The 22,710-nt window shown below is 67.7% G+C and overlaps 6 protein-coding genes across 6 annotated transcripts; 3 read left to right on the top strand and 3 right to left on the bottom strand.

Annotated features, from left to right (window-relative positions):
• Positions 1 to 289: 289 nt before the first annotated feature.
• Positions 290 to 4,000, top strand: FA09DRAFT_360940 (hypothetical protein). Its single transcript, XM_025745295.1, has 9 exons — positions 290 to 635; positions 692 to 736; positions 799 to 2,115; positions 2,173 to 2,454; positions 2,517 to 2,667; positions 2,719 to 2,879; positions 2,935 to 3,371; positions 3,428 to 3,640; positions 3,698 to 4,000. Exons 1-9 carry the CDS (start codon positions 593 to 595, stop codon positions 3,836 to 3,838), a joined length of 2,790 nt encoding a protein of 929 aa, XP_025597900.1. The 5' UTR covers positions 290 to 592; the 3' UTR covers positions 3,839 to 4,000.
• FA09DRAFT_319263 (Arabinanase/levansucrase/invertase) lies at positions 3,976 to 6,201 on the bottom strand. Its single transcript, XM_025740934.1, has 3 exons — positions 5,826 to 6,201; positions 4,555 to 5,643; positions 3,976 to 4,503 (listed from the first exon to the last, which is right to left on the bottom strand). The coding sequence occupies exons 1-3, from the start codon at positions 6,043 to 6,045 to the stop codon at positions 4,103 to 4,105; spliced, it is 1,710 nt and encodes a 569-aa protein (XP_025597899.1). The 5' UTR covers positions 6,046 to 6,201; the 3' UTR covers positions 3,976 to 4,102.
• A 2,608-nt stretch (positions 6,202 to 8,809) lies between these two features.
• On the top strand, positions 8,810 to 10,369 carry FA09DRAFT_298352 (general substrate transporter; the record flags this gene model as incomplete). The annotated part of the gene is made up of 1 exon (XM_025740243.1): positions 8,810 to 10,369. The coding sequence occupies one exon, from the start codon at positions 8,810 to 8,812 to the stop codon at positions 10,367 to 10,369; it is 1,560 nt and encodes a 519-aa protein (XP_025597898.1).
• A 300-nt stretch (positions 10,370 to 10,669) lies between these two features.
• Positions 10,670 to 13,155, bottom strand: FA09DRAFT_41103 (hypothetical protein). Its single transcript, XM_025745646.1, has 4 exons — positions 12,242 to 13,155; positions 11,293 to 12,189; positions 10,924 to 11,237; positions 10,670 to 10,866 (listed from the first exon to the last, which is right to left on the bottom strand). The coding sequence occupies exons 1-4, from the start codon at positions 12,925 to 12,927 to the stop codon at positions 10,841 to 10,843; spliced, it is 1,923 nt and encodes a 640-aa protein (XP_025597897.1). The 5' UTR covers positions 12,928 to 13,155; the 3' UTR covers positions 10,670 to 10,840.
• A 774-nt stretch (positions 13,156 to 13,929) lies between these two features.
• FA09DRAFT_41101 (hypothetical protein) lies at positions 13,930 to 15,280 on the top strand. The gene has a single exon (XM_025745645.1). The coding sequence runs from the start codon at positions 14,031 to 14,033 to the stop codon at positions 14,937 to 14,939; it is 909 nt and encodes a 302-aa protein (XP_025597896.1). The 5' UTR covers positions 13,930 to 14,030; the 3' UTR covers positions 14,940 to 15,280.
• Positions 15,281 to 15,813: 533 nt separating this feature from the next.
• FA09DRAFT_330286 (hypothetical protein) lies at positions 15,814 to 22,524 on the bottom strand. The gene is made up of 15 exons (XM_025742542.1): positions 22,383 to 22,524; positions 22,306 to 22,320; positions 21,986 to 22,246; positions 21,857 to 21,929; positions 21,754 to 21,806; positions 20,783 to 21,696; positions 20,686 to 20,727; positions 18,213 to 20,630; positions 17,685 to 18,157; positions 17,001 to 17,633; positions 16,898 to 16,950; positions 16,751 to 16,841; positions 16,398 to 16,699; positions 16,289 to 16,345; positions 15,814 to 16,234 (listed from the first exon to the last, which is right to left on the bottom strand). Exons 1-15 carry the CDS (start codon positions 22,449 to 22,451, stop codon positions 16,115 to 16,117), a joined length of 5,574 nt encoding a protein of 1,857 aa, XP_025597895.1. The 5' UTR covers positions 22,452 to 22,524; the 3' UTR covers positions 15,814 to 16,114.
• Positions 22,525 to 22,710: the final 186 nt, after the last annotated feature.

Below are 22,710 nucleotides of genomic sequence, written 5' to 3'. Positions count from 1 at the left end.
GACCTCGGCATTCTCGCACCGCTGCGAGCTGCCTGGGCGTGCTGCAGAGAGGGGCCGCCGAGAGGCACAGCAGCACCCGCTGCCGCGGCAAAAAAAGCCGCAGCTTCGACGTCGAGGATCAGCGCCGGCGCGGGGCGGAGGCGAGACTCGAGGCGTGCCTCGCGGGCGCGTGCGAGGCTCGGCGCGCGCGTTCTGAGCCCAGGCACACGGCCAGCTCCGGTTGCGGCTCCGGGAGCGCGGTGTGCCTGACTCCGTCGCGCGAGGGCTTGCTTGGCCAGCCGTTGCTCTCGCCGGCGCCTCCTTCTCCACGTCCAGCACGCCTCTGCCGCAGCCTCGTCTCCTCACACCCACCTCACACAGCGCGCAGCTGCGACACCACCGCACCGCCGCGTCTTGGCGTGCCTGCGCCCTCGCCTCTCTCGCCGCACCTTCCTCGCGACGCACTCCATCCACCACCGCTGTGCCATCGCATCGCCGGCGGCCGTATCTGGGCGGAAGCGTCAGCGCTGGCAGCAGCTAAAAGGGCCGCAGCCACCGCAGCAGCAGCCGCACGAGATCGGGCAGGCCCACCTCGTCGAAGCAGCAGCCGGCCATGGCGCCCACACGCAAGCCGACGCAGCCGGCGTGCGATGCTTGTGCGTAGGCGCAGCGGTGTGTTGAGCTTGCCCGGGTGGCTGACACGCTGCGACAGGCCACATCCGCCGGGTCAAGTGCTCGCACGAGAATCCGTGTGCTCGTGAGTAGAGGCGGCGCAGCGAGAGCGCGAGGCTGCGCGATGCTGAGACAGCTACGCTCCAGACTGCGCACGCCTCGGTCTCAACTGCACATACCACAAGGCAGGCCAGGCACGCAAGAGCACGGGCAAGCGCATCGAGATGCTGCGCGAGTCAGGCGCCGGCGCCAGTGCCAGCGCAAGCGGCAGCGGGAGCGGGAGCAAGGTGGAGGAGAGTAGCGACCCTGCGGTGGCTGCGTTTGCTGCTGCGACCGCCGGCGCAGGCATCCCGGCGAGTGGCAGCAACGGCGGCGGCGCATCGGGCGCTGGGCCGTCACGGGCTGGTGCGCCAGCGCGACTGGAGCACGAGCCGCAGGGCCCATTCCCGTTCGATGGCCCGCCGCCACGCTCTGGCGGCCGCCATCCGGGCGACGGCTTCTCGCCGCGGCCGGGCAACGGGCACATGATGATGCCGCCGCCCGACTCGCCGCGCTCGCTGGCGATGCACCACGGCGGCGGCGCCCCGTCGCCGTCGGGCTCGACGCCCTCCGACTCGCACAGCCGCTTCCGTGGCATCCCGGCCTCGGCGCCGCACCACCAGACGAGCTTCCCGCCGTATGCCATGCGCGGCTCCGGCGCAGGCCCGTCGAACGGCAGCAGCAGCAGCGGTGGAGGCCATGGCTTGCCCGGCTCGCCCGGCCCACAGTCGATCCTGAGCCCGCGCTCGACGCACTCGTCGCACTCGGAGCGGCACCACCCGTACCGCACGCCGTCGTCGCACTCGCAGCAGCACCAGCCGGCGTCGCCCTCGCAGCCTCTGCAGCCGGGCCACTACCCGCATGCACAGGGTGCAGCCGCGTACGCAGGCAGTCCGCCGGGCTTCTCTGGCATGCCGCCATCGCCTGGCGCCTCGTTTGTAGATCAGTTCATGGGACGGCAGCCATCACAGCACCAGCAGCACCAGCAGCAGGGCCAGTACTACGGCGCGCCGCCGAATGCCGGTGGCATGGACGCGGGCCAGCAGCCGATGGGCATGTACAACTTCGACCCGAGCATGGGCGCCACCTATCGCCTGCCAGGCCTAACAACGTCGCTGGCCGACTCGCTGCTGGGCGCACCCGACTCGCTGGACCTCGACGCGCTCATGTGGGGCCCGCACGGCGCCGGCAGCTTCCCGCTCGTCGCCGGCGACGGCTCGGCCACGATGCTCGATGCGCTCGGCAGTCTCAACCCAGGCGGCCAGCCCGTCTCTTTCGATGCGCTCAGAGCAGGCAGCCAGGCGCCGAGCGGCTCGCAGTTCGAAGACACGAGCTCGTCCTCTGCCGGTCCCGATGAGCCGCACGCGCTCTCGGACTCCGTGCTGATACCGGTGCTCAGCTTGTTCTACGAGCGGCTTTCAGGCAGTGCGTGCATCTCGTCTGCGCTTCGCCTTCACCTTGCCTGATGCTCTCTTCTTGCAGTCATGCCCGTCTTTTCACGGGCCTACCTCTTCGGCCGATTGGACAAAGATCACCATCACACGAACCCGCAATTCGGCGCGATGCTGCTGGCGATGAGTGCGTTGGTTGCGATTCAAGGGCAGGACACAACGGACCGGACCTCGGCGCGGCGGCGAAGACGCAAGGCTATCAGCTTGCTCGAAGAAGCCAACAGACTGCGCGGCGGCCTCTTCCTGGGCGAGGAGCCAACTCTGGAGTCCACATGCACGTCGTTCTTCTTCTTCGCCTCGTGCTTCGCCCTGGGTCAGTGTTTCTTGCTGCGAATTGCACAGTTTGGGCATTGACTGACACGCACGCACCCGCAGGCATCCACGGCGCGGCATGGTATCGCCTCCGAGAGGCCGTGACGCTCGGCCATCTGGCGAAGCTCCATGAGCCTTCCAGCTACGAAACACTCTCTCGTGACGACCAAGAGAGAAGACTCCGAACTTACTGGCTACTTGCTATCACCGAGCGGTAAGGTGCAGAGAACGGACTGTCCTTCGCTGGCTGACTTTGCGCTTGCAGTGCCTATGCACTGCAGTACGGCCATCCTATCACTCTCACGGGCAACCCGCGCGCGCGCACGGCCTCGCTGCGCGCCAAGCTCGGCCTCAAAGAGCTCGCCGACTTCCCAGACCTGCAGCTTTGCCTCTTCGACACGGTGGACGAGGCATTCGTCGACTGCTGTGAGTGCATGCGCTCTGTGCCGCGTTACGCGCTGCTGACGAGCGCTTTGTGCAGTCTTGGGCAAGTGCGCGGGCAAGGCATGTCGCAACTTCACGCGCGAGAAGGCCCTCGAGCTGCATGGAGCATTCATGAAGGGTGCAGAGGACCAAGGCTACGGATCGCAGCGCGCCGGAAGCAGCGACAGTGCCGGGCCGAGCCGCAGCGACGAAGTCTACACGTCTGCGCGGCCACGCAGCTCGACACTCGGCGGCGCGACCTTGCCATTCGCGCGCAGCCAGGTGCAAAAGGCCGACTACGAGATCACTCGCGCCTGGCTGGCGAACCGCGCGTGGCTTATCTCGCTCAGCCACGGGCTGCTGAGCATCGACGACGCCGAGGAGCCGCTCAGAGTGGACCACGCGCTCTCCCTGGCGCGCAGCACGCTCGAGATCTGCAACAGCCTGTCGCTCGCGTCGATGGAGGCGCACGGCGTGGGCTTTGCTCTCAAACTGGTGCGTGCTCCGGTATCGCGCATTGGCAGAGCATCGACTGACAGCTCTCTCTTCAGTACGACTTGGCGAGCACACTGGTGCTGCTCTGCAAGGACGAGGCGATTGCGCGCGCCATCAGCGAAAGCGCGGCCTCACGCGCCACGCGCGGCACACACGGCAGCGGCGTCGCCCACTCGCCGAACCAGGCATCTCCGCCGGCGCTGCGGCCGCCGGGTGCGGCGACGCTGCTCTGCGACACAGCGGAGATCCTGCAGGACTTTGTGGTGCTGGTGCGTTGTCGCGTGCAGCTGACATCTGCTGCAGCCTATGCTGACCGTCCTCACCAGCTGCGCAAATTCCTCGACGGCAAGCATCCCTACCTCGAGCGCATCCGCGCGAACATCGCCGAGCTCCAGGACACGCCGCAAGCGTGGGGCTCGCAGGCCCTGCAGGCGCTGCTCAACGAGCTCGGCGTCGCGGGCCAATGAGCGAGCATCAAGACAGTGCCTCTCCCGGGGTCCGCTTCACGCGTAGACATGACGTGCCGCCTCATCCGCCCTTCTGTCCATGCTGCCGCCGCCGTCCAGCCTCACCCTCCGATCCACACCTCTGTAACGCTGACGAACTGTAACTCTAGCATTGTGAACGCGTCGTGTGACATGAGCAGATGAGGGGCGTGTGGGTCGTGTGAGGTCGTGGGTGATGGCGTGTGTAAAAGCGGCGGGGCTCGGGAGCAGGGCAGAGGAGCAAGTCTAGAGGTGGTGACGCGCGGCCTTGGCGGCCGGGTTGGCGGGCCGGGGCGCCTCAAAGGCGCCCGCCAGGCCCTCCCAGACGTCGAGCGTCTCAAAGGCGGCCTTGCCCTCGGCGAAGAGCGAGAGGCCGACGGACGCGGCGTCGTCGGGGTAGATGCGCGTGGCGAGCGCCAGGCGGTCGTTGGCAAAGACCTCGACGACGGAGTTGTCGCAGACGACGCGCAGACGCAGCAACTCCTGCTCCTCGGGCGCGCCGGCGGCCGCACGCGTGCGCAGCAGCGTCAGCGGGCTGGAGATGGGCGTCGTCTTGATGCCGGCGTCGAACTTGGTCGAGTGCGTGCGGTCGACGATGAGGCGCTCCTGCGCCGGGTGGAAGGCGATGCTGGAGCGCTGCGACAGGGCTGTCCAAACAGGTTAGCAGATGCTGCACGGTCGCAGCGACCGCTACTCACAGTCGTTGTGTGCAAAGACGATGCCGACGCTCTTGGTGGCGTCGTCGACCTTGACCGTGGCGCACAGCTCCCACGAGCGCGAGGCGACGGGCAGGCGCAGCGAGGCGTCGCTAAGCACATGCGTCTCGGCGTTGCAGCGGCGCGCAGCGCCCTCGCGCAGGCGCACGACCTCGTCGCCGAGGCGGATGCCGAGCGTCGACACGAGCGCCGTGCCGTCGCTCTGCGTCTCGAGCGAGAAGCTGCCGATGTCCTTGAGCGGCGTGTGCAGCGCGCCGGTGACGTGCGGGATATCGAGCTGGAAGAGCTCGCGCGGCAGCGACATGCAGCCGCTCCAGCCCTGCGGCTCGTAGTGCGCCTCGGGCAGGTCGTCCTCGGTGACCCACGTCCACATCATGCGCCGTCCCGTCGTAGGATCCAGGAAGCTGGAGCTGGCGTAGCCGCAGCCGTCGTCGAGGAGCGCGCTGGCCTGCGGCAGCATGCGCGCCTTGCCCGCGGCGTCGGCGTCGAAGCTGCACGCGAGCCACATGGGGTGGCGCGCCGGCTCGTCGAGCAGGCAGCCCTCGACGTTGAGCAGCACGTACTGCGTGCTGCGGCCCGACGCGGCGCGCAGCGTGAAGAACATGCCCACCTCCCAGTTGCGGCCCAGCTCGCCGCTCCACGGCGCGCCGGGCAGCGACTCGTTGAAGCCGAACTCGCCGAGCGTGCCGAGGAACGTCCAGCTGCCGAGCTGCGTGCGCGGGATGCGGTAGAGGAAGAGGCGCGGCCCGACGCCGGGCACGCTGCCGGCAATCATGCCGTGGTAGTGCGTGTCGGGCGCGGTGCCGAAGAGCGCGTCCATCTCAGGCCACGGCGCCACGTACGGGTCGCGCCACGAGAGCACGTCGATGCCGTCGGGCGGGCCGGGCAGCACGAGCGTGCTGCTGCGCTCCCACGTCTTGCCGCCGTCGGCCGACGTCGCCAGCGCCAGCTTCTCGCAGCCGCGGTTGTATGCGCGCGAGAAGTGAATGGGCAGCGCCGACACGGCCGTGTAGATGGCCGTCTGCAGGTGTGCCTCGCCGGCGGGGCCGTGCGTGACGACGCAGCCGGTGACTGGGTTGTGTCAGCCGATGCACAGCTGCAGTCGTGGAGGGTCTCTGCGGCATCCCGTACTCCCTCGCTGCCTCTGCTGCGCTCTCCGCTGTGCCAGCCTGATCTCTCCCGCCGCCGCTGCTGCTGCCGCCGTCCTCTCCTTGCGCTCTCTCTCCACTATCGGCACACTCCAGCACACTCACAGATGCCCTCGCAGTCCCACGGCGCCTTAGGCTCGAGCACCGGCTGGTCCTTGCCCTGCTCGTCGTGCAGGTTGTCGTGCGTCCAGGGGCCGGCGAGGCTCGGCGCATGTGCGCGGCCCCAGCTCATGTGGCCCCACGTCGAGCCGCGCGGGTTCCACTCGTAGAAGAGCTGGTGGCGCTGTGCCACGGGGTCCCACGAGGGCCCCGAGGGGTCGTTCATCCAGCCGCGCGGCGCGAGGAAGTGGCTGGTGGGCCGGAAGCGCGCGAACGCAGCGGCAGAGGCGGCGGCGTCAGGTGCGGCAGTGGCAGCAGCAGCGGCGGATGCAGGCGCAGGAGCGGCGAGGGGCTGCGGCGCGGTCTGGCTGCTGCTACCGCTGGCTGCGGCATCGAGCGGCGGGATGGAGAGACGGGTGCGCGGCGCCTTGAGCGTCGGCGACGCGGGCGTGGCATTGGGGCGTGAGGCGACGAGCATGGCGGCGGATGGGTGTGCGGCTGGAGCGTCGGAGCGGGAGAGGGAGCGTGGGCGGAGCGAGGCCATGGCAGGCCTTATAGCTGCGGCTGCCGCGGTTTCTGCTGCTCCGGGCGGCGGCTGCGGCGGCGGACGAGGTGCGCTGCCCATGGGGAGTGAGAGGGCGGCGCAGGCAGCGGGCAGCAGATTGCCGGCGAGGAGCAGACGGGACGCAAGGCCAAGGCGCGCCGCCGCGTCGGAGCGCGCCCGGCGTCTCAGCGCGCGCGGCCGCGGCGCCTCACGCCCGCCTTCCCGCAGCCAAGAGGAGTGCGCCCGCCGCGCCCGGCTCCGTCTCGGTGCCGTGTCGTCTCGCCTCCTCTACGCTCTCTTCCGGCCAGCAGCGAAGACGTGGCAGGGGCGTTGCCACAGGAGCAGGAGCAGCACTCTGTCTCGGCGCAGCTCGGCCAGCTGAATGCTGCTTGGGCGCTGCGAGTCGAAGTGCCGCACAGGGGAGCACCGCGCCTGGCCTGCGCCTCGGCCTCATTTGCCTGCGCCGAGCGACGCCGATGCGGGGGCCCGCGGGGTGAGGGGCCAGGAGGAGCCTCGGACATGCGCGAAGCTGGAAGCATCAGGCAGCGGCATCAGCGCTGCAGCGAGCACAAGCAGCAGCGCTTCTCCGGCCGCTCAGCCTCCAGAGAGAGAGGCAGCGGCCGCCGAAGAGCCTTCACCTTGAGCTTGTTGGCCCGCAGCGCAGCTCCGAGATCGGCGCCACGGGCATGCCTCGGCGCAGCGCAAGGCACGCGCCGAGCGCAAACCGAGCGCGTCCGGCATCTGCCTCTCCTCTCCCTCGCGCAGCGTGGCTCCCAGCCAGGCGTGAAGCCGCGGCAAGCAGCTGCCTTGGAGGCGCGGCAAGTCTTGCCGAGAAGCGGCCAAGGCCCGCGATCGCCGCTCTGCCTCGCGCTGAGCTGCTGCTGCCTACTCTTGGCCGCTCCACGGCGCTGCCTTTGCTTTGCCGCCGATCGAGCCTGGCTTCTGCACCTTGGAGCCATCGGTTGCGACGGGCGGATTGACTCCGCCCTCGGCCCTCAGGAGCGCTCTCCACGCTCGGCTCGCGAGGTCCGGTCAGTCAGCGCCCTCAGCGAGAGCCTCGAGTCCCCTTCGACTTTTTCGTGTAGCCGAGGCCTGCTTTTGGACATAGGAGTCGGGCCCAGAGGCAGCGAGGCGCAATGTATGCAGCGTGACGCCAAGTGCTCAGTCGGGCGCGGCCATCAGGGGCGTAGCGCAAGTGAACCCTGCGCCCAGCCCTAGCCGTTCCCCGCGATGGCGTCTGGGCCACACGACCGCGAAGACGAGGCGCATCTTCCAACTGCGCGGTAAGACGAGCGACGCAGGAACACACAGCGCAGCGTGTCCGAGCGCTCATTCGCGGGGCTCCGCATGACGGCACACGGCCGAGCGGCGGGAGCGGGCGAGCGGTACCGGGGCGCGCTCGGTGCAGGCTCGGCGCTGCATGCCAGCACGTGAGGGGGCGAGGCGGGAGTGAGAGTGGGAGGAAGAGGTGCGGTGCTGCCAAGCAGGCGCGGCGGCACGGCACGCGCCGCGGTGACTGCTGGCTGCGGGCGCGGGAAGAGCGGCGCCACGCGCGCTGCCCCGCATCGCGCGGCGGCTGACAGCGGGCGAGCGCAGCGAGATGCGGCGCCGGGTGCGGGCCCTTCGGCGAGATTTTCGCGCGTGCCGGACACTGGCGAGGTGCCCAGACCTCGGCTGTCACGCCAGGCGCGCGCCACTCGCTTCGGCCTCGCGGCGGGTGCGCCAGCCTGCCTGCGCTCCCCATTCTCGCCGCGCGCCTTCCTCGGGCGCAGCAAGCAGAAAGCAAGCAAGCAGCAGCAGGCCTTCTCCTCGGCGGGCGACGCAAGACAGGAGCACCAAGGCCCAGCTCCAGAGCCCAGACGGGCGCAGCGCCGGCACTGCGGCACCGCACTCAGGCACCCCCGCAGAGGAGGCTCAGGAGCGTCTCCTGCGCCCCGCGCTCAACCCTCTCGCAAGCACCACGCAGCACATCTCCGCCTGGCCGCTCGCTGCCCAGACCGAGGGCCCACCGACGCCGTCGTCGCACAGCGCATCACACGACGCAGCAGCACCCAGAGCGGCAGCAGCAGCCAGGCACGGCGGCCCAGCGTCTCTATTCCCATCTCCCTCCGCATTGCCTGGCCTTCCCCGCGTGCTCCCCACGGGGTCGGCTCGTCGCGCCTCGTCGTCTATAAGAAGCGGCCGCTCCGTCTGCCAGTCGTCCCGCTCACCACCACACCTCATCCTGCCTCACCCCACCCGCCTCTGCCTCACCGCACCCGCCTCTGCCTCACCGCACCCGCCTCTGCCTCACCGCACCCGCCTCTGCCTCACCGCAGCCCACCTCAAGCACCGCTCGCGGCACTCCTCTTCTCACCCCGCCACCCGCCACTCGTCCGCCATGTCGCACAAGGCCGACAGCATCGACGAGAAGCACGGCCTCGACCTGCACAGCTCCGACGCCTCGATGCACGAGCAGCAGAGCGGCGCACGCGTCGAGACGGCGTCGGCCGTCACTGGCTGGAACGCATGGATGGTCTACTCGTGCGTCGTCATCGGCCTGTCTGGCTGCATGTTTGGCATCGAGAATTCGATCATCGGACCCATCGCCTCGATGCACTCCTTCGTCGACAAGATGCAGGGCCCTAATCCCAAGACGGGCGAATTCGTTTTCACGGCCTCGAACCAGAGCATTCTCTTCTCCGTGCCCCTAACCGCAACAATCTTCGGCGCTCTGTTCTCGACGCCGCTGCAGACGCGCTTCGGCCGCAAGCGCACGCTGCTTGGCGCCTACGTCTTCAGCCTGCCCGCCGTGTTCCTGCAGCTCTTTGCGCCCAACTTTGGCGCCTTCGTCGGCGGCCGCTTCTGGAACGCGCTCTCGTACGGCGTCGCCACGGCCGTGGCGCCCGGCTACCTTGGCGACCTCGTCGTGCCCTCGCTCCGCGGCCGCTCCGTGGCGCTCAACAACCTGTTCACCATCACCGCCTCGGTCATCTCCGTCATCATCTGCTGGGCGTCCGAGAGCCAGTTCCGCAACACGCGCTGGTGCTACGACATTCCGCTCATCGTGCAGTGCGCGCTGCCCTTCACGCTCATCTGCCTCACGATCTTCGCGTCCGAGTCGCCGCTCTCGCTCGTGACGCGCGACCGCATCGAGGATGCGCGCGCCTGCCTCTCCAAGATCCGCTCCTACTCGCAGGAGGAGATCAACGGCGAGCTCGACATGATGATCGTCGGCGAGGAGAACCGCCGCGCGACCGCCGCCGAGACGTCGTTCATGGACATCTTCAAGGGGACCAACCTTAAGCGCACCCTCGTCGCCGGCTCCTTCTTCTCGCTCAACCAGATCTCTGGCATCATCCTCTCGACGACGTACGCCACCGTCTTCCTCACGCAGCTCGGCGCCGGAGACCCATTCGTGCTGTCGGTCGTCGCCGCCGTGTGCCAGCTGGCAGGCGCGCTCGTCGCGCCCTTCGCCCTCGACCTCTGGGGCCGCCGCTCCGTCGCCCTCTGCGGCTTCGTCGTCCTCTTCCTCCTCGACGTCGCCGCCGGCACGAGCGCCTTCTTCACCGACAAGGGCATGGGCCCCGTCAAGGCCGTCGCCGCCTTCTCGTTCATCTTCAACTTCGTCTGGACCGCCAGCTTCTACTCGATCTCGCTCCTGCTCCCCTCGGAGATCCCGACGCAGCGTCTTCGCAACCCGACGCTCTCGTATGCGGTGGGCTGGGGGCAGACGACGGCTGTGATCACCACGTTCGCCGTGCCGCAGCTCACGAGCGCCGACGGCGCCAACCTCGGCGCCAAGACGTACCTCATCTTCGCCGGCTGCGTGCTCTGCGTCTTCGTCATGTCGATCTTCCTCCTGCCCGAGACGGCCGGCCGGTCGTTCCCCGAGATCGACGAGCTGTACGAGAAGAAGATCCCCGCCTGGCGCTGGAAGGGCTACGTGTGCGAGACGGCCGCCAAGCAGGGCGCCACGTCCGAGTCGCTCGCCAAGGAGAAGGCCGAGAAGGCCGCGCGCTCATAGCCGCTCGCCTCGGCCCTCTCCTCTCGTATCACGCCCTTTCTCGTCACCTCTCTGACCCCGCCTCACGCCCTTACCCCACCTTTTACGACTGTGCTCCTACACGCCCCTCACCCCTGCCCCGACTTGCTCCGTCACGCGCTCTTGCTCACGCCGCCTTGTCATCTCGTTACGTGCCCTCGCAAAAGAGACTTAACGCCATTCTTGCCTGCCTGCCTGCCCTTCTCTGCTTCGCTCAGCCGTCTTGCCTCGTTCTCGCGCTCGCTTCCTCCTAGCCCTGACCTGCTCTGCTGTTCATGCGTCGTCCCTCACGCGCTGCAAGCTCGAGCAGTCATGCGCATTGCGAGCCGAACAGCTACGCTGCCGCAGCGTTCAGGATATAGTGCGGCGACCAAAGGAAGCACATGAGGTATTGTTACAGCGTGACCGGGGCAGAGCGTGAGGGTGAGGAGGGAAATTGTCTTGAGGCTGCGGCTATGCTTGTCCGCGCGAGACGTAGTCTGTGTCGAGCCGAGCATGTCAGTCCATGTAGCTGAGGGCCTCACCGGCAGACTCACGATCAATCAGGTCGCCGTGGGGCGGCGGGTGCGGGTGCATCTGCATCGCGTCTGCGCCGCTCTGGTCGATGGCCGCGGGTGGCGGCGGCAGCTGCAGCGCGGCGCCGTTCGCGTCGTAGCCTTGGATGGGATGGGTGAGCATGTTGTGCTGCGTCGAAATCGACGGTGCGCGGCCGAACGTGTTGGCGTGCGCCAGCATCCCGCCGGCCGGCTCGCCCAGCGAGAAGTCGGAGAAGACGTCGCCCGAGGCAGCGGAGACAGACTGCGGCTGCCGCAGGCCGAGGTGGAAGAGCAGTCCAGACTGGTCCTCGTTCCTGCAGCGCATAGAGATTAGCATAGGGCGATCACACGGAGACACACCCTACTCACGTAGACAGGCCCGTCTCGAACCACTCCGAGATGCTCGCCGAGTCGCTGATCGGCGTCTGGCTGGCCAGCGTCGTGTCCTGCGTGCCCCAGTCGCGCATGTCCAGGTCGGCAACATGCGCCGCAGACAGCTCCTGCCCGTTGCTGGCCGGCTCTGCAGAGCCTTGCGAGATGCCGAGCGCGTAGGCAAGCGCATGCGCGTCCTGCAGATGGTCGAATGACGCGGTGAGGTCGAACGTGCCCTGGTCGAAGTTGGCCCACGAGCCGTCGAACGGCTGCAGCGACGTGTCGTGGCGAGTGTGCGGCGAGACCGGCTCGCGCGAAGACGAGGCAGGCGTCGGTGCCGGCTGCTGCGCGGGCAGCTGCGGGCGACTGGGCGAGTCTTGTGCGCGCACGCTCCCGCGAGAGGCATCGCGGCGAAGCGCAGGCAACACGCGCGAGACTCGAGCGATGCCCGTGTTCCACTTGGCGGCCGAGCCGTGCGCCACCTGGTGCAGCAGCTCCCACGACTCCTGCTCGTTGTCCGCCGTGGGCGACGGCAGCGAGTGGGCGGCGGCGAGCGCAAAGTAGGCGGCAAACGGCGGCAGACGCGACGGGCCGAAGCACTCGCAGAAGCGGTCGAGCAGACGCGGCAGCGCACCGTCCGACGTAGGGCTGGCGATGGTGACGCGCTTCCAGTCGGAGCGGCCCGGCACGCGTGGACCTGAGCCATCGCCCGGCCGCGACGGAAAGGCACTCCATAGGCTGTCAAGGCCGCTGACCGGCAGATGCACGGGTGGAGGCCGCGAGACTGCCGATGGCGGCGTCCAGTCGTGCCGGACGACGCACTGCGCCGCGCGGTCCACGAGAATGAATGCAAAGTGCGTGAGCAGCGCCAGGTGATAGGCGTGGCACGGTTGGCTACGAAGTTCATCGATCAGCAAGGCTCCTTCTGGGCACACGGGCGACTCACGCTTGGGTGGGCGCCTGGGGGGCCGCGAGAGACGCAGGGCTTGGCATACTGGCGACAACGCCGACCAAATGCGGCGGCAGCGAAGTGCGCCACTTGTGCAGGCGAGCAGCGATATCGTTGATCTTGCCCGCCGCAACGGACGCAGCAGCTTCGCCGACGAGGCCTCCAGGCAGCGAGATGCCCGCCACCATGTCGTTGACAATCAGCGCCAGGTCGATCTGCGCGACAAACGTCGAGATGACGCGTGCCCGCACACGTCGTGGCGCAGGCTTGCGTCCGCCGCGCACTGGAGGCGGCACGTGCGCCTCGACGATCTCGCATTCCGTCATGTCGTCGTCCTCCACCTTTGGCAGCAGCGCAGTGAAGTCGGCGCGGCGGAGCGCCGACGGACGGCCGAGCGAGGCGCTCAGGAATGTGTCGAGGCAGAAGAGCGTGTAGAACGTCAGGCGGCGCATCTGCTCTAGCTCGCTCAGGCGACGGGCTGACATCGCAGGCTGTGCCGCGCGTCCGCCCGCCGGCGACGCGGCCTTCATCTCCGTGTCGCCGCTCGCGCTGGCATACTGCGCTGCCGGCGTGCTGGCAGCACTCCCCATGCGGCTGGTGCTGCTTTGCTCGCGTAGCGCAAGCGACTTGCCGCTCGAGTCGCACCTGTCGATGCCAAGCTCCTGCGCCAGCCTGACTGCCATGCCAACTCCGATCCACGCGCGCAGCAGGTTGTCGCGCTGGATGTCACTTAGGATGGCAGGTGAGTCAAGATCAAATGCGCAAAGACCTCAGGCACTTACGCGAACGCAAGGACGATCATCGCCTGCACCGACTCGATGTCGCCTGCGCCATCTGCGCGTCCGCCAGGCGACAGGTGGCTGGGGCCGCGGTCCATGACACTGTCGGCAGTCGTAGTGAAGAAGAGGCCGCGCGCACGCGTGTGGCACACGTCGGACAGCGCCAGCAGCCGGTCTGCCGACTCAGCAGCCGACGATGTGCCAAGCGTGTCTGCATACCCGGCGGCGGCGAGCGCACAGATGGACAGCACGAGTGCTGTGCGTCCGTGCGGCACGCTCTCGCCCTCAGCAGCGCCCTTGAGGCCGGTGCCGCTCGCAGAGAGGTGCTGCCCTCCGCGCATGACCACGGCGCTGTTCCAGCTCAACAGCGCAGTGCGATCGACGAAGGGATAGAGCGGATGCTGCAAGAGCGACGCTCAGCAAATACAAACGCAGCTGCCAGAACAAAGACTCACGAAGCTGTTGAAGTAGCAGTGCAGAAGGTTGTCCATCTCTTCCTCCAGCTCGAGCGGCAGCAGCGCGGGTTCGGCTGACGGGCCTGGGGCGTCCATTGTCGAGCCGTGGGCACCTCGCTGCTGCATATCCGGCTGGCGGCTCGTGTACACCGACGAGCCGGCGATGCGAGAAGGCGGCGGCATATGCATGGAGGCGGCGCTGTCCGAGAGCGGCACGCTGCGCCTTTCGGACGCCACCGAGAGATCGCGCAGGCGATTGTTGTTCGGCGCATCGCCGCCGTGCTCCCAAATGCGCCGCGGGCTCTGCGCCGCAAAGGGTGGTGGTCCCGCATTCGCCTGCCCGCGCGCATCGCTGAAGGAGTAGCTGGTCATGGACCCGGGAGAGCTGCTGTCGAACGGAGAGAAGGGCGCCGGCACGTTGAAGCCTGCCGATGACTGCGCCGCGCTCGTGATCGCGGCAAAGGAGCTCATCGAGGGCGACGAAGCCTGCGGAGCTCCTGCGTTGCGAGGCGACCACAGGTGAGAGCTGCCCTCACGAGTGGGCATCGCCGCATGCGAGGCATCGAGGCCCGGGCTTGCGAACGCCTCGTGTCCGCTCTGCGAGCCCGAGGCATGCTGACCGGCCTGGCTGCCGGCGAAGCGCAAGACCTTGTCACGCCTGTGCAACGCCTTTTGCACGCGGTCGCGAACGGTGAACTCGTCTGGCTCCTCCGTGGCCGTGGCTGCGTCTTCGCCCGTCTTGAGACCAAGAAAGGGCCCGATGACCATCGCCAGGTCGCTGCGCCGCCACTCGTCTCGCGCCTCGTCGCGCGTGCGGCCGGGATAGATCGAGAGCATAGCAGCTGGCGAGCCGTTCGACAGAGCGTCGCCGCCCGGAGAGGCCGAGGCCTTCGCGGCGACGACTGCCTGCCGCTCCTCGAGCGGAAGGCGCCGAAGCACCTCGGCAGTGATGCCCGGCGTGGAAGTCAAAACGTAGCCAAGGACACTCTCGAGCATCTCGATCTGCTCCTCCAGCCGTTGCCGCACGCCCTGCGACGGGCCGCGCTTCTTCTCCGGGCGCTCGTAGGTGCACTGACGGTCGGCGCGCTGGCAGATCAGGCAGACTGGGTGCGTGCCGTCACACTTGTCCTTCTTGCTGTGGAGGCACAGGGCGGCGAGTGTCAGTCAAGCGGTCTCTCACGGCAGCGCATGGCCAACGTTGCCGCTTCGCCGCAGAGCCCTGAACTTGGAAGCCGGCGTCGCGCCGCCGGAACATCCGCCCAGCTTCGCGGCTCGCCCGCAGCAAGTCCTGTCCCTGCCAGACTGCGGTGTGCCACTCACAAGAAGCACTGGTCGCACGCCCTGCTGACGCGCTTGCGCTTCTTCTGTCCATCCGCATCTGCCGCGGCTGACGGGCCGGCCATGGCGGGTGTGCCCCAGGCTGCGGCGTGCGACGAGTGGCTGCGTGCGCGGAGCAGCTGAGCGGCGTCGCAGCGGGAGCGAGCGCGTCGTGGACAGCTCAGCAGCTGGTGTGGTGTGCAGTAGAGGTGCGCCTGCGCAGCTGAGGGGCAAGGGTCTACACCTCTGGTGCGCCACAAGGAGACGAGGCGCGCCTGCGCAGAGTGCGGGGTAGGGGCGAGAGCGCCGGGGCCGCGAGAGGACAGCAGCGGCGCGGCTCTGCCGCTTCGCCGTCGCGCGACGAGCTGGAAGAGGAGGCCGGACTGCGGCGTTGGCAGCGGCGGCTGGCGACTGCGGCGGCGACGGAGACGAGGTGGTGGGAGTGGAGCACGACGCACGAGCGACGACGAGACGGGCCAAGAAGCGCGCGCGGCCGCAAGCGAAGGTGCGGGGCACGCCGTGCATCCTCGGCTCCGCCGCCGCGCCGCGGCCGCAGCCGCAGCAGCCAGCCAGCCGGCCACGCTGCGCTCATTTCAAGCGTGCTATCAAGCCCCCTCTACTCGCCATCCGCGCCGACACCCGGGCGCCAGCGCTGCATTAGCCACAACGCTGCACCTCCCTGTACGGTCCTCTGCGTCTGAGTCGAAGATGGGCGATGGCCGGGCATCCGCCATTCTCTTGCGGCCTGCAGCGTGCAGCAGCTGCGCGACGCGTGTAGGCGCGGCGAGCAGCAGCAGTTGCAGCGTCGCACACGGCAGGGCAGCAATCAGCACAGCAGGGCTGGCCAGCGCGAGGTTTGCCCGCTCGAGTGCCTGCATGGTTCGTGCAGAGCACTCCGGGCCTGGGTCGTACCCGAGAGGGCGCGTCGCCTTCCTGTTCTCTGCAGGAGCGCTGTGAGCGCTGCTGGGCGCCGCAGCGCACGCAGCAGCGTGCAACGCGAAAGGCGCAAGAACGCCGCCGGACCCGTGCGCCTTTGAGCTCCGCCGTGTACCTGGGCCTGCCATCGCCCAGCGCCAGACTCCGCCCATATGCGGCACCCTGCTGGGCGCTGTCAGCTGGCATCTGCCACGTCTCGACAAAGCACAGGCGCGGAGTATGCCGGAGCGCGCTGCGGCGCACGCGAGCGGCGATCCCGCGTCGAGGCGTGGCGCACACATCTCCGAGACGCTCCCAGGCCGGAGATGCCCATCACGCGCGCGCTGAGCTGGCCAGAGGGGTAACTGTGTCATGAAAAGAGCATCCGGAGCGTCGTCTAGGGTCTAGGAGAGGTCCACCAGCGTCGCCCGGTCCGTCTGCCCGCTGGCGCGCGCGGCGCCGGCGCTCAGCGCCGCCCACTCGCGCTGCGCCTGCGCCACAAGGGCAGCGAGCGGCAGGAAGAACTGCAGGCCAGGGGTCAGCTTGCCGCTCCTGTGTGGCATCCCGCAGCAGCTCACCTCCTCGGCAATGGACTGCATGTAAAACTCGTGCTGCGAGTCGTGCTGCGAGACGAGCTGCGAGCGCAGGGTCAGCATCGAGGTGGACACGCGCGCGGGCTTGACTCACATTGTGGGCGACCTCGTGCGCCACCGACGAGGCCATCGAGATGAGCGCGCCGACGCGGTTGCCCTGCTCGACGTCGGCGTCGTGCCAGCCGAGGTAGTAGCGCAGGTTGAAGAAGAGCGAGCCGCCGCGGTTGAAGGCCACCGAGGGGCCCTCGACGTCGCAGAACACGGACAGCGCGTTCGGGTCGACGCCGAAGACGTCGACCGCCACGGGGCGCAGCACAAGCTGGATGAAGCGCAGCAGTGCCGCGCCGTTGCGCTCGAGCGTTTCATCAGGCGACAACGACGGAGAGAGGTAGACCTCTGCAGAGAGAGATGAGCAGCTGAGCGCATCACACTCCGCGAGGCACTCACGCATCCCGGCCACCTTTCCAGCAAGGCGTAGGTCCGTCGCGACGCCGCTCGTGTCGCAGTAGGTCGAGGAGGCTTCCGTCACGTCCGTCAGCTGCACGCAGAGGGAAGTTCAGTCATGTTCGTGTGCTGACACTGGGTGCAACTCACCTGCTCTGGCGAGATGATGCGCTGCGAGTTGTCCGCGCGTGATGCATGGATAGCTGAGGCACAGGTCAGCAGCTAGTCCGGCACTGCGACGGACTCGACTTACCTTGCAAGACATTGTTGCGGATAGACGACAGCGGCGTGACCTCGCTGCCGGCCTGCGCCTTGCGGCGCGTCGACTGCATGGCGCCCGGGCCTGGACCTGCCTCGGAAGACGACTGAGGGCCTGCACGAGCAGCCGCAGCCACTGGTGTTGGCGTCTCAAAGCCGCCTGGCACCTTGGGTGTGCGGTCGATCGAGGACAAGCCAGCTGCCAGGGAGGACGGCCCTTCGTTGCGGCGGCCTTGGAGCAGGCGGTCGCGCCAGTTCGAGAACATGCCGCTGCCGGTCGCAGGGTTGGGGTTGCCATGGTCGGTCGGCACGAGGCTCTTCTCCGAGGTGGGCGCAGTCGGCTTGGCTCCGCTAGGACGCCTCGGGTACGGCTGCTGCACCATCGCCGTGGTGGCGTGCTCGAGATGGTTCGGCTTCTGGTTGCGCAGCAGCTGCGCGATGTACGCCGGGTCTGCGTCCGGGAAGACGGCGCCGAGCTGCCGCTCCATCTCCTTGAAGTCACTCTCCGTCACGCGCGGCTGGAGAGCCTCGAGCTCGGCGCGCCGACGTTCCTCGCGCGCGAGCTGCTCGGCTGCCTCCGTCTCGGCGGCCTTGCGCTGCGCAATGATCTTGTCGACGTGGAAGCCGCCTGCGGAAGGAGGGTGAGCAAAGGTTTGGCGACTTCCGCGTGGCGACTCACGCTTCTTCAGCGTCCGCAAAGAGGTAGAAAGCAGAATGTGGTATAGCGGCACGAGATGCGCTCGCCGCGTGCTCAAGATCGCTCGCGTGATCGCATCCGAGACCTCATAGAGGTCCGGATCCGCCGTGACGTACAGCGTCAGCTTGCGGTCGGAGTGCGCAATGGCGCTGCACCGCTGCACGTTCGAGGCGACCGTCGCGCCGAAGCGGAGCGTGCGCGTGATGCTCAGGCCTCGTCCGTCGACCTCGAGCACGACAAAGTTTGCCTCCTTCTTGAGCCACTCGGCATCGCGCCGGATGTCGCTGCGCGGCAGCTGCTGCTCAAAGAAGAACAGGGGCGTGCGCTCCACGATGAGGCGGCGCGTCTCCACGCACACGCTCGTGCCCGAGCGCACTTGTCCATCGGTGCGTGACTGTTCGGTCACGAGGGTCGAGAGACATGGTGAGCCGAGCTGCGCGTAGAACTGTGACAGTCTGGAGGCATCATGTTTCAGCAGTAAGCGGCGCGACAAATCCCGGCGGCACTCACCCGTCGTCCATGGGCGCGCAGTAGATGTGAGAAGAGAACAGGAGGTACGCCGTGGGATCGTCGACGAGGACAAGGTCGGGCGCTGCCTTCAAGGAGGTGACAGTGGCGCCGTCGTCGATGTCCTCCTGGTCCTCGGCTGCCCCTTTCTCTGGCGCAGCCTTCGTGCTTGAGCTTGCCACGCGCTTGCTGCCGAGCAGGAACGGAGCGCGCTGCATCTCGCGCCGCAGGGCCGAGGGAAAGCTGGACTGCCAGTTGGCGGCGGCAATCCTCCGCAGCACCTTGCTGTAGCCCTCGTCGCCAAGCAGCTCCAAGAAGCGGCTCGGCGATCGCACGAGCTGCCCGGTGAGCTCCTGCGTCGTGGGTTCCTTCGCCACGCCCGCCGACCGCAGGAACGCTGCTGCCTCTGAACCAAAATCGATGAAGTTGAAGATCTCGCGCAGCGCGGGCTCGCTGTCGGCACCGCCCTTGAAGTAGCAGTCGCGCGGAGCGTGTAGCGTGATCGATGGGCCCGTCTCCTTGCCCTCGTGCGTGCTGCCGGCACTGATGACGGGAATGAACGCCGTCGACTTGAGCGAGGTGAAGTGCGCGGAAGTGAGCTCGCGCGTGCTCGCAAGGTACTCGAAGATGCGTCGTGCGCGATCAATCTCGGACGTCATGCCCTTGCTGACGAGAGCCGTTACGAGGCGCGGTCCTGTCGGGTTCTCGCGCAGCTCAAGCTTGTGCACGTCGACGGCAGAGACGATGTTCTGATCCACGATGGCAAAGCCCATCACGCTCGCTGCCGCGTTGGTGTACACCTCGTCCGGTTTGAGGAGTGCTGGTGTCTTTGCCTCGCCGACCTGGCACGGCACAAAGGCGAAGGGAGCGCCCACCCGCAGCGAGTAGTCGCCGCGGTAGAACAGAGCGTGCTTCTCGAAGAAGTACTCGAGCGCCTTCTCCCGGATCTCGGCGTCTGCATTGTCCGTCGAGGCAAGGGAGAGCAGCTCGGGCAGCGGCGGGTGGCGCTTGAGGCCGAGCACGTCGAAAGCGAAGCGCGCCTCGTCGGATGTGGCCCTCCAGGGCTTGCCGGCCCAGTCCAGCACCGGCAGGCCCAGTGCCACCACATCGTCTCGCGGCTCATACAGCTGCGATGCGGGCTTGCGGGGCGCCACTGGCGCGCCTTCTTTTGTGCGAGGGCGGAAGATCGGTGTCTTTGCCAGACGGTCGATCTCGAGCTTCGAAAGCGAGTCCTTGTTCGTCGCGAGGTAGGACAGGAGCTGCGTGACGTCCCAGCCTCCGGCAGGCGCGACCAGCCGGTCGAAGACGAGCTGCAGCTCGACATGCCGCCGCACCCCGAGGGCGAGCAGCACCTTCTCCAAGTTGCCCTTGACCGGCAGCGTGGGCATGGCCACCGTGGCCAAGTCGGGAAACAGTGCCACTTGCGGCATGTACGATTCCGCAGGCTTGGACATGCCGCGCGCCGTCGGAATGCACGCCATGTTCTTCAGCGCCTCAGCCACCTGCGCGTGGCCTTGTGCAGGCATCGAGCCCCAGCCGCGGGCAACGACGCCCAGCACCTTCTCACTGAAGGCGGGCGAGAGCTGGATGTTGACCGTGGCGTCGGCGCCCTGAGCACTCGACCTCGCAAGCTCGCTGACCCAGGCGGCGATCGACAGCTCGCCCCATCCGAATGTACGGGAGAGGTCGGATGCAAAGAGGCTCTTGGACACCTCGTAGAAAAGCGTAGACGCCGGCAAGGGCAGCTCCGGCGGCACCCGCTGCGGATTGAGCAGTGAATTGACGTTGCTCAGCGCCTGGTTCCGCTCCTCTGCTTCGTCTGTCGCGGGCAGGTTGACGACCGCGGTGCCGAGGAAACGCGGCTGTAGGGATGGCTCGAAGGACGGATGGGCCGCCACGCTGATCCACCACTTGAGCGCAGCAACCATCTCGATCACGCTCAGCGCGCGCCCGGCCAGCTCATCAAAGACGTCGTCGAGCGTGACGTCCTTCACGAGATTTCGACTGCGGACATTCGCGATGAAGTGCGACGCCTGCTCGACGTGCTGTGGCGGCAGCACCGCCAGGTCGCGCACGAAGTCGGCCAACGAGGCGTTCGGAAAGCGAACGGCGGCCGAGTGCCGCACGCCGCGCGTCGAGGCGAGCGTCAGTGTGTTCTGCCGCGCCGCGTTGAAGAAGGCAGCCTCGAGCGCTGTGCCGATGCGCGGAGAAGGAGTAGAGGCGTGGCAGGTGAGGTAGCGCATGGTGTGCAAGGCGCGGTCGAGGAGGCGCTGTGCGGTCTCGTCGCCAGGCTTGGGTGTGCCTTTGCCGATCTGCTCTTCCCACTGCTTGCCGATGGCTGCCAGCTCGGCCTCGTACGCGGCGCGCATGAGGTAGCCCGCCATCGCCAGCAGCTCGTTGTTCCAGATCGCACAGTAGCGGCTGTTGAGAGCGTGAGCTGATGCGAGTGCGCTGGGGGGGGGGGCGAGCGACTCACTCCACAAAGTCTACTGCTTCTCGCTCAACAGTAGGAATGAAGCTGGAAGCGTGGAGGTGTAAGCTCAGCGCCAGCAGCTACTGCCAGACAGACGCACCGTGCTGCCAGATGGCCAGCGAAGCTCGACGACTGCGAGGTCTTGAAGCCGATGAAGACATGACCTTGTGTGTCAAGCGAGGGGCTGACGCCCTGGAAGATGGCGGCAATCTGCGCTCGCGATGCATCGCCCGCGGCGTCCTTCGACTCGCCGCTGGCCGTGCGGCTGCCCGCAAAGCTGGCATCGTACTCGTCCTTGGACTGCGTGATGATCTGGACTTTCGTCTCTTTCGGCGGCGGCTTCTTCGTGCTGCGCTCGATCTCGCGGCTGAACGCCTTGTCCACGCTGACGGCGATGTTGGCCGTCGCCACGCTGACTGAGACGCTGGCTCGCACGGGCTTCGAGCGGTCTGCCTCCAGCGCCTTCTTGCGCTCTGCCTCGGCGCGGAGCTCTTCTGGGCTAGGCTGCGGGGGCGCTTGCGGCTTCTCCTTCGCAGCCTTGTTCCGACCGAACAGGCTAAGCATGCCAGCAAGGCCAGAGCTGCCCGTCGTCTTGTTGAACGCCGAGGCAAGGCTCGCTTTGACATCTGCGACACTCGTGGATGGCTTTGCGAGATCGAGGATGGCGCGCGACACTTCGACGTCAATCTGAATGCCCTGGCTCTCCAGGGCGCGTGCCTTCATGAGCTTCTGCGGACTGGTGGCGTTGAGGTGTGACGGCATCGTCATCGTGAGCGGCGTGCCGAGGCGCTTGTCCAGACGACACAGCTGCTGGTCGTCCCAGTACAGCGAGAGACTCTTGACGCGCGTGGTGAAGGTCAGTGAGGTGGCGAGGAAGCGGCAGAGATCCAGTGGCGAATCGGAGAAGGGCGCCGGCTCGCGCAGCGGCAGGTAGAAGGTCGTGTACGGCACTCCCGAGGGCGCAAGCTCGACCGAGGGGCTCTTGGCGCGCTTCGTGAAGAGCGAGTCGCCTCGCTGCGAGGAATCCGCGTGTGAGCATCACTCAGATCGCAAGCCCGCGCAGAGACTTACCCAGAAGAAGCCCATGAGCTCAGGGCCCGAGGCGACAAGCGGCTCCTCAGCCACTACGAGACTGGTCAGCGACGTCAGCCACACACCCGCCCAGCCGGCGCACCTGAGAAGAGCGAGTAGAAGCCGACGCCGAATGCGCCAATCTTCGACTCGTCAGGGTTGCCCTCGGCGATGCGCTGCAGAGACGATGTCAACGCCGTGCTGTGTACCTGAGCAATGCGCAGCGCCTCACCCGCAGGCGGCTCCAGTCGTCGCCGCTGAAGGGTGCGCCGTCATTGCGGAACACCCAGTTCTTCAGCACGGCGCCGAACGCCGGCGCTTGCGGCTGTGCTGGCTCAGCGGACGGGCCCGCCTGAGAGGCACCTGCTGCATTGCGTCGTGCAACGTGGGCCTCGCTCTCGAAGCGCAGCTCGCACGTCGTGGCGCCGGCATCGTCGGCGTTCTGGATCAGCTCGCGCCAGCAGGTGAACTCGGCCGAGTAGCGGGCCAGGATCTGCGCAAGAGACACGTGTAAGAGCTCAGAGTCTACAAAGCGAACAGCGCGCAGCTCGCCTTGTCGATCAGGGCCTGTTGATGGGAGCAGGGCGTCAGCGACGACGAGAGCAGCGAACCCCTGACGCGTCACGCACACGCTGATTGACGGTCACCGCCTCTGCCTCGCCGGCGTCGAGCAGCGCTCGCCGTGCCGCCTCGTCCATGCTTGCCGAGCGTCTGCGCGGGCTGCTGGCTGTGTTGGCACAAGATGATGCTCGAGAGTCTTGCGCGTGGTGGAGCTAAAGGTAGCCAGCCCTCCACCCGCTGCGCAGCCAACGGCGCCTTGTCAGCGCCGCGGCCGCACGGACGCCTGGGCGCAGCACACCCCTGGCAGCGTGGGAGCAGCCGCGTCCCGCCCCGTGCCGCACCGCCAGGCGCACTGCCGAGCTTGGTATACACAGCGCCTCCCCAGCATCGAATCTT

Source organism: Tilletiopsis washingtonensis (genome assembly GCF_003144115.1).
Source record: "Tilletiopsis washingtonensis strain MCA 4186 unplaced genomic scaffold FA09scaffold_12, whole genome shotgun sequence".
Classification (NCBI taxonomy): domain Eukaryota; kingdom Fungi; phylum Basidiomycota; class Exobasidiomycetes; order Entylomatales; genus Tilletiopsis; species Tilletiopsis washingtonensis.
This window is presented reverse-complemented; position numbering and strand designations above follow the sequence as displayed.

What these genes read in the sequence shown, in the direction of transcription:
- FA09DRAFT_360940 (XM_025745295.1), top strand. Translation starts at nt 593, where the DNA reads ATGGCGCCCACACGCAAGCCGACGCAGCCGGCGTGCGATGCTT. An exon ending in CTACGAGCGGCTTTCAGGCA is followed by an intron (nt 2,116 to 2,172) that starts GTGCGTGCATCT and finishes CTCTTCTTGCAG; the next exon opens with TCATGCCCGTCTTTTCACGG. An exon ending in CGCCTCGTGCTTCGCCCTGG is followed by an intron (nt 2,455 to 2,516) that starts GTCAGTGTTTCT and finishes ACGCACCCGCAG; the next exon opens with GCATCCACGGCGCGGCATGG.
- FA09DRAFT_319263 (XM_025740934.1), bottom strand. Translation starts at nt 6,045, where the DNA reads ATGAACGACCCCTCGGGGCCCTCGTGGGACCCCGTGGCACAGCGCCAC. An exon ending in GTGGGACTGCGAGGGCATCT is followed by an intron (nt 5,644 to 5,825) that starts GTGAGTGTGCTG and finishes GACACAACCCAG; the next exon opens with TCACCGGCTGCGTCGTCACG. An exon ending in CGTCTTTGCACACAACGACT is followed by an intron (nt 4,504 to 4,554) that starts GTGAGTAGCGGT and finishes CTGTTTGGACAG; the next exon opens with CCCTGTCGCAGCGCTCCAGC.
- FA09DRAFT_41103 (XM_025745646.1), bottom strand. Translation starts at nt 12,927, where the DNA reads ATGGCAGTCAGGCTGGCGCAGGAGCTTGGCATCGACAGGTGCGACTCG. An exon ending in CCCCAGGCGCCCACCCAAGC is followed by an intron (nt 12,190 to 12,241) that starts GTGAGTCGCCCG and finishes TGAACTTCGTAG; the next exon opens with CCAACCGTGCCACGCCTATC. An exon ending in CCACGGCGACCTGATTGATC is followed by an intron (nt 10,867 to 10,923) that starts GTGAGTCTGCCG and finishes GGCTCGACACAG; the next exon opens with ACTACGTCTCGCGCGGACAA.
- FA09DRAFT_41101 (XM_025745645.1), top strand. Translation starts at nt 14,031, where the DNA reads ATGCGAGGCATCGAGGCCCGGGCTTGCGAACGCCTCGTGTCCGCTCTG.
- FA09DRAFT_330286 (XM_025742542.1), bottom strand. Translation starts at nt 22,451, where the DNA reads ATGGACGAGGCGGCACGGCGAGCGCTGCTCGACGCCGGCGAGGCAGAG. An exon ending in CTTCTACTCGCTCTTCTCAG is followed by an intron (nt 21,807 to 21,856) that starts GTGCGCCGGCTG and finishes CCAGTCTCGTAG; the next exon opens with TGGCTGAGGAGCCGCTTGTC. An exon ending in GCATCATCTCGCCAGAGCAG is followed by an intron (nt 16,842 to 16,897) that starts GTGAGTTGCACC and finishes CTCTGCGTGCAG; the next exon opens with CTGACGGACGTGACGGAAGC.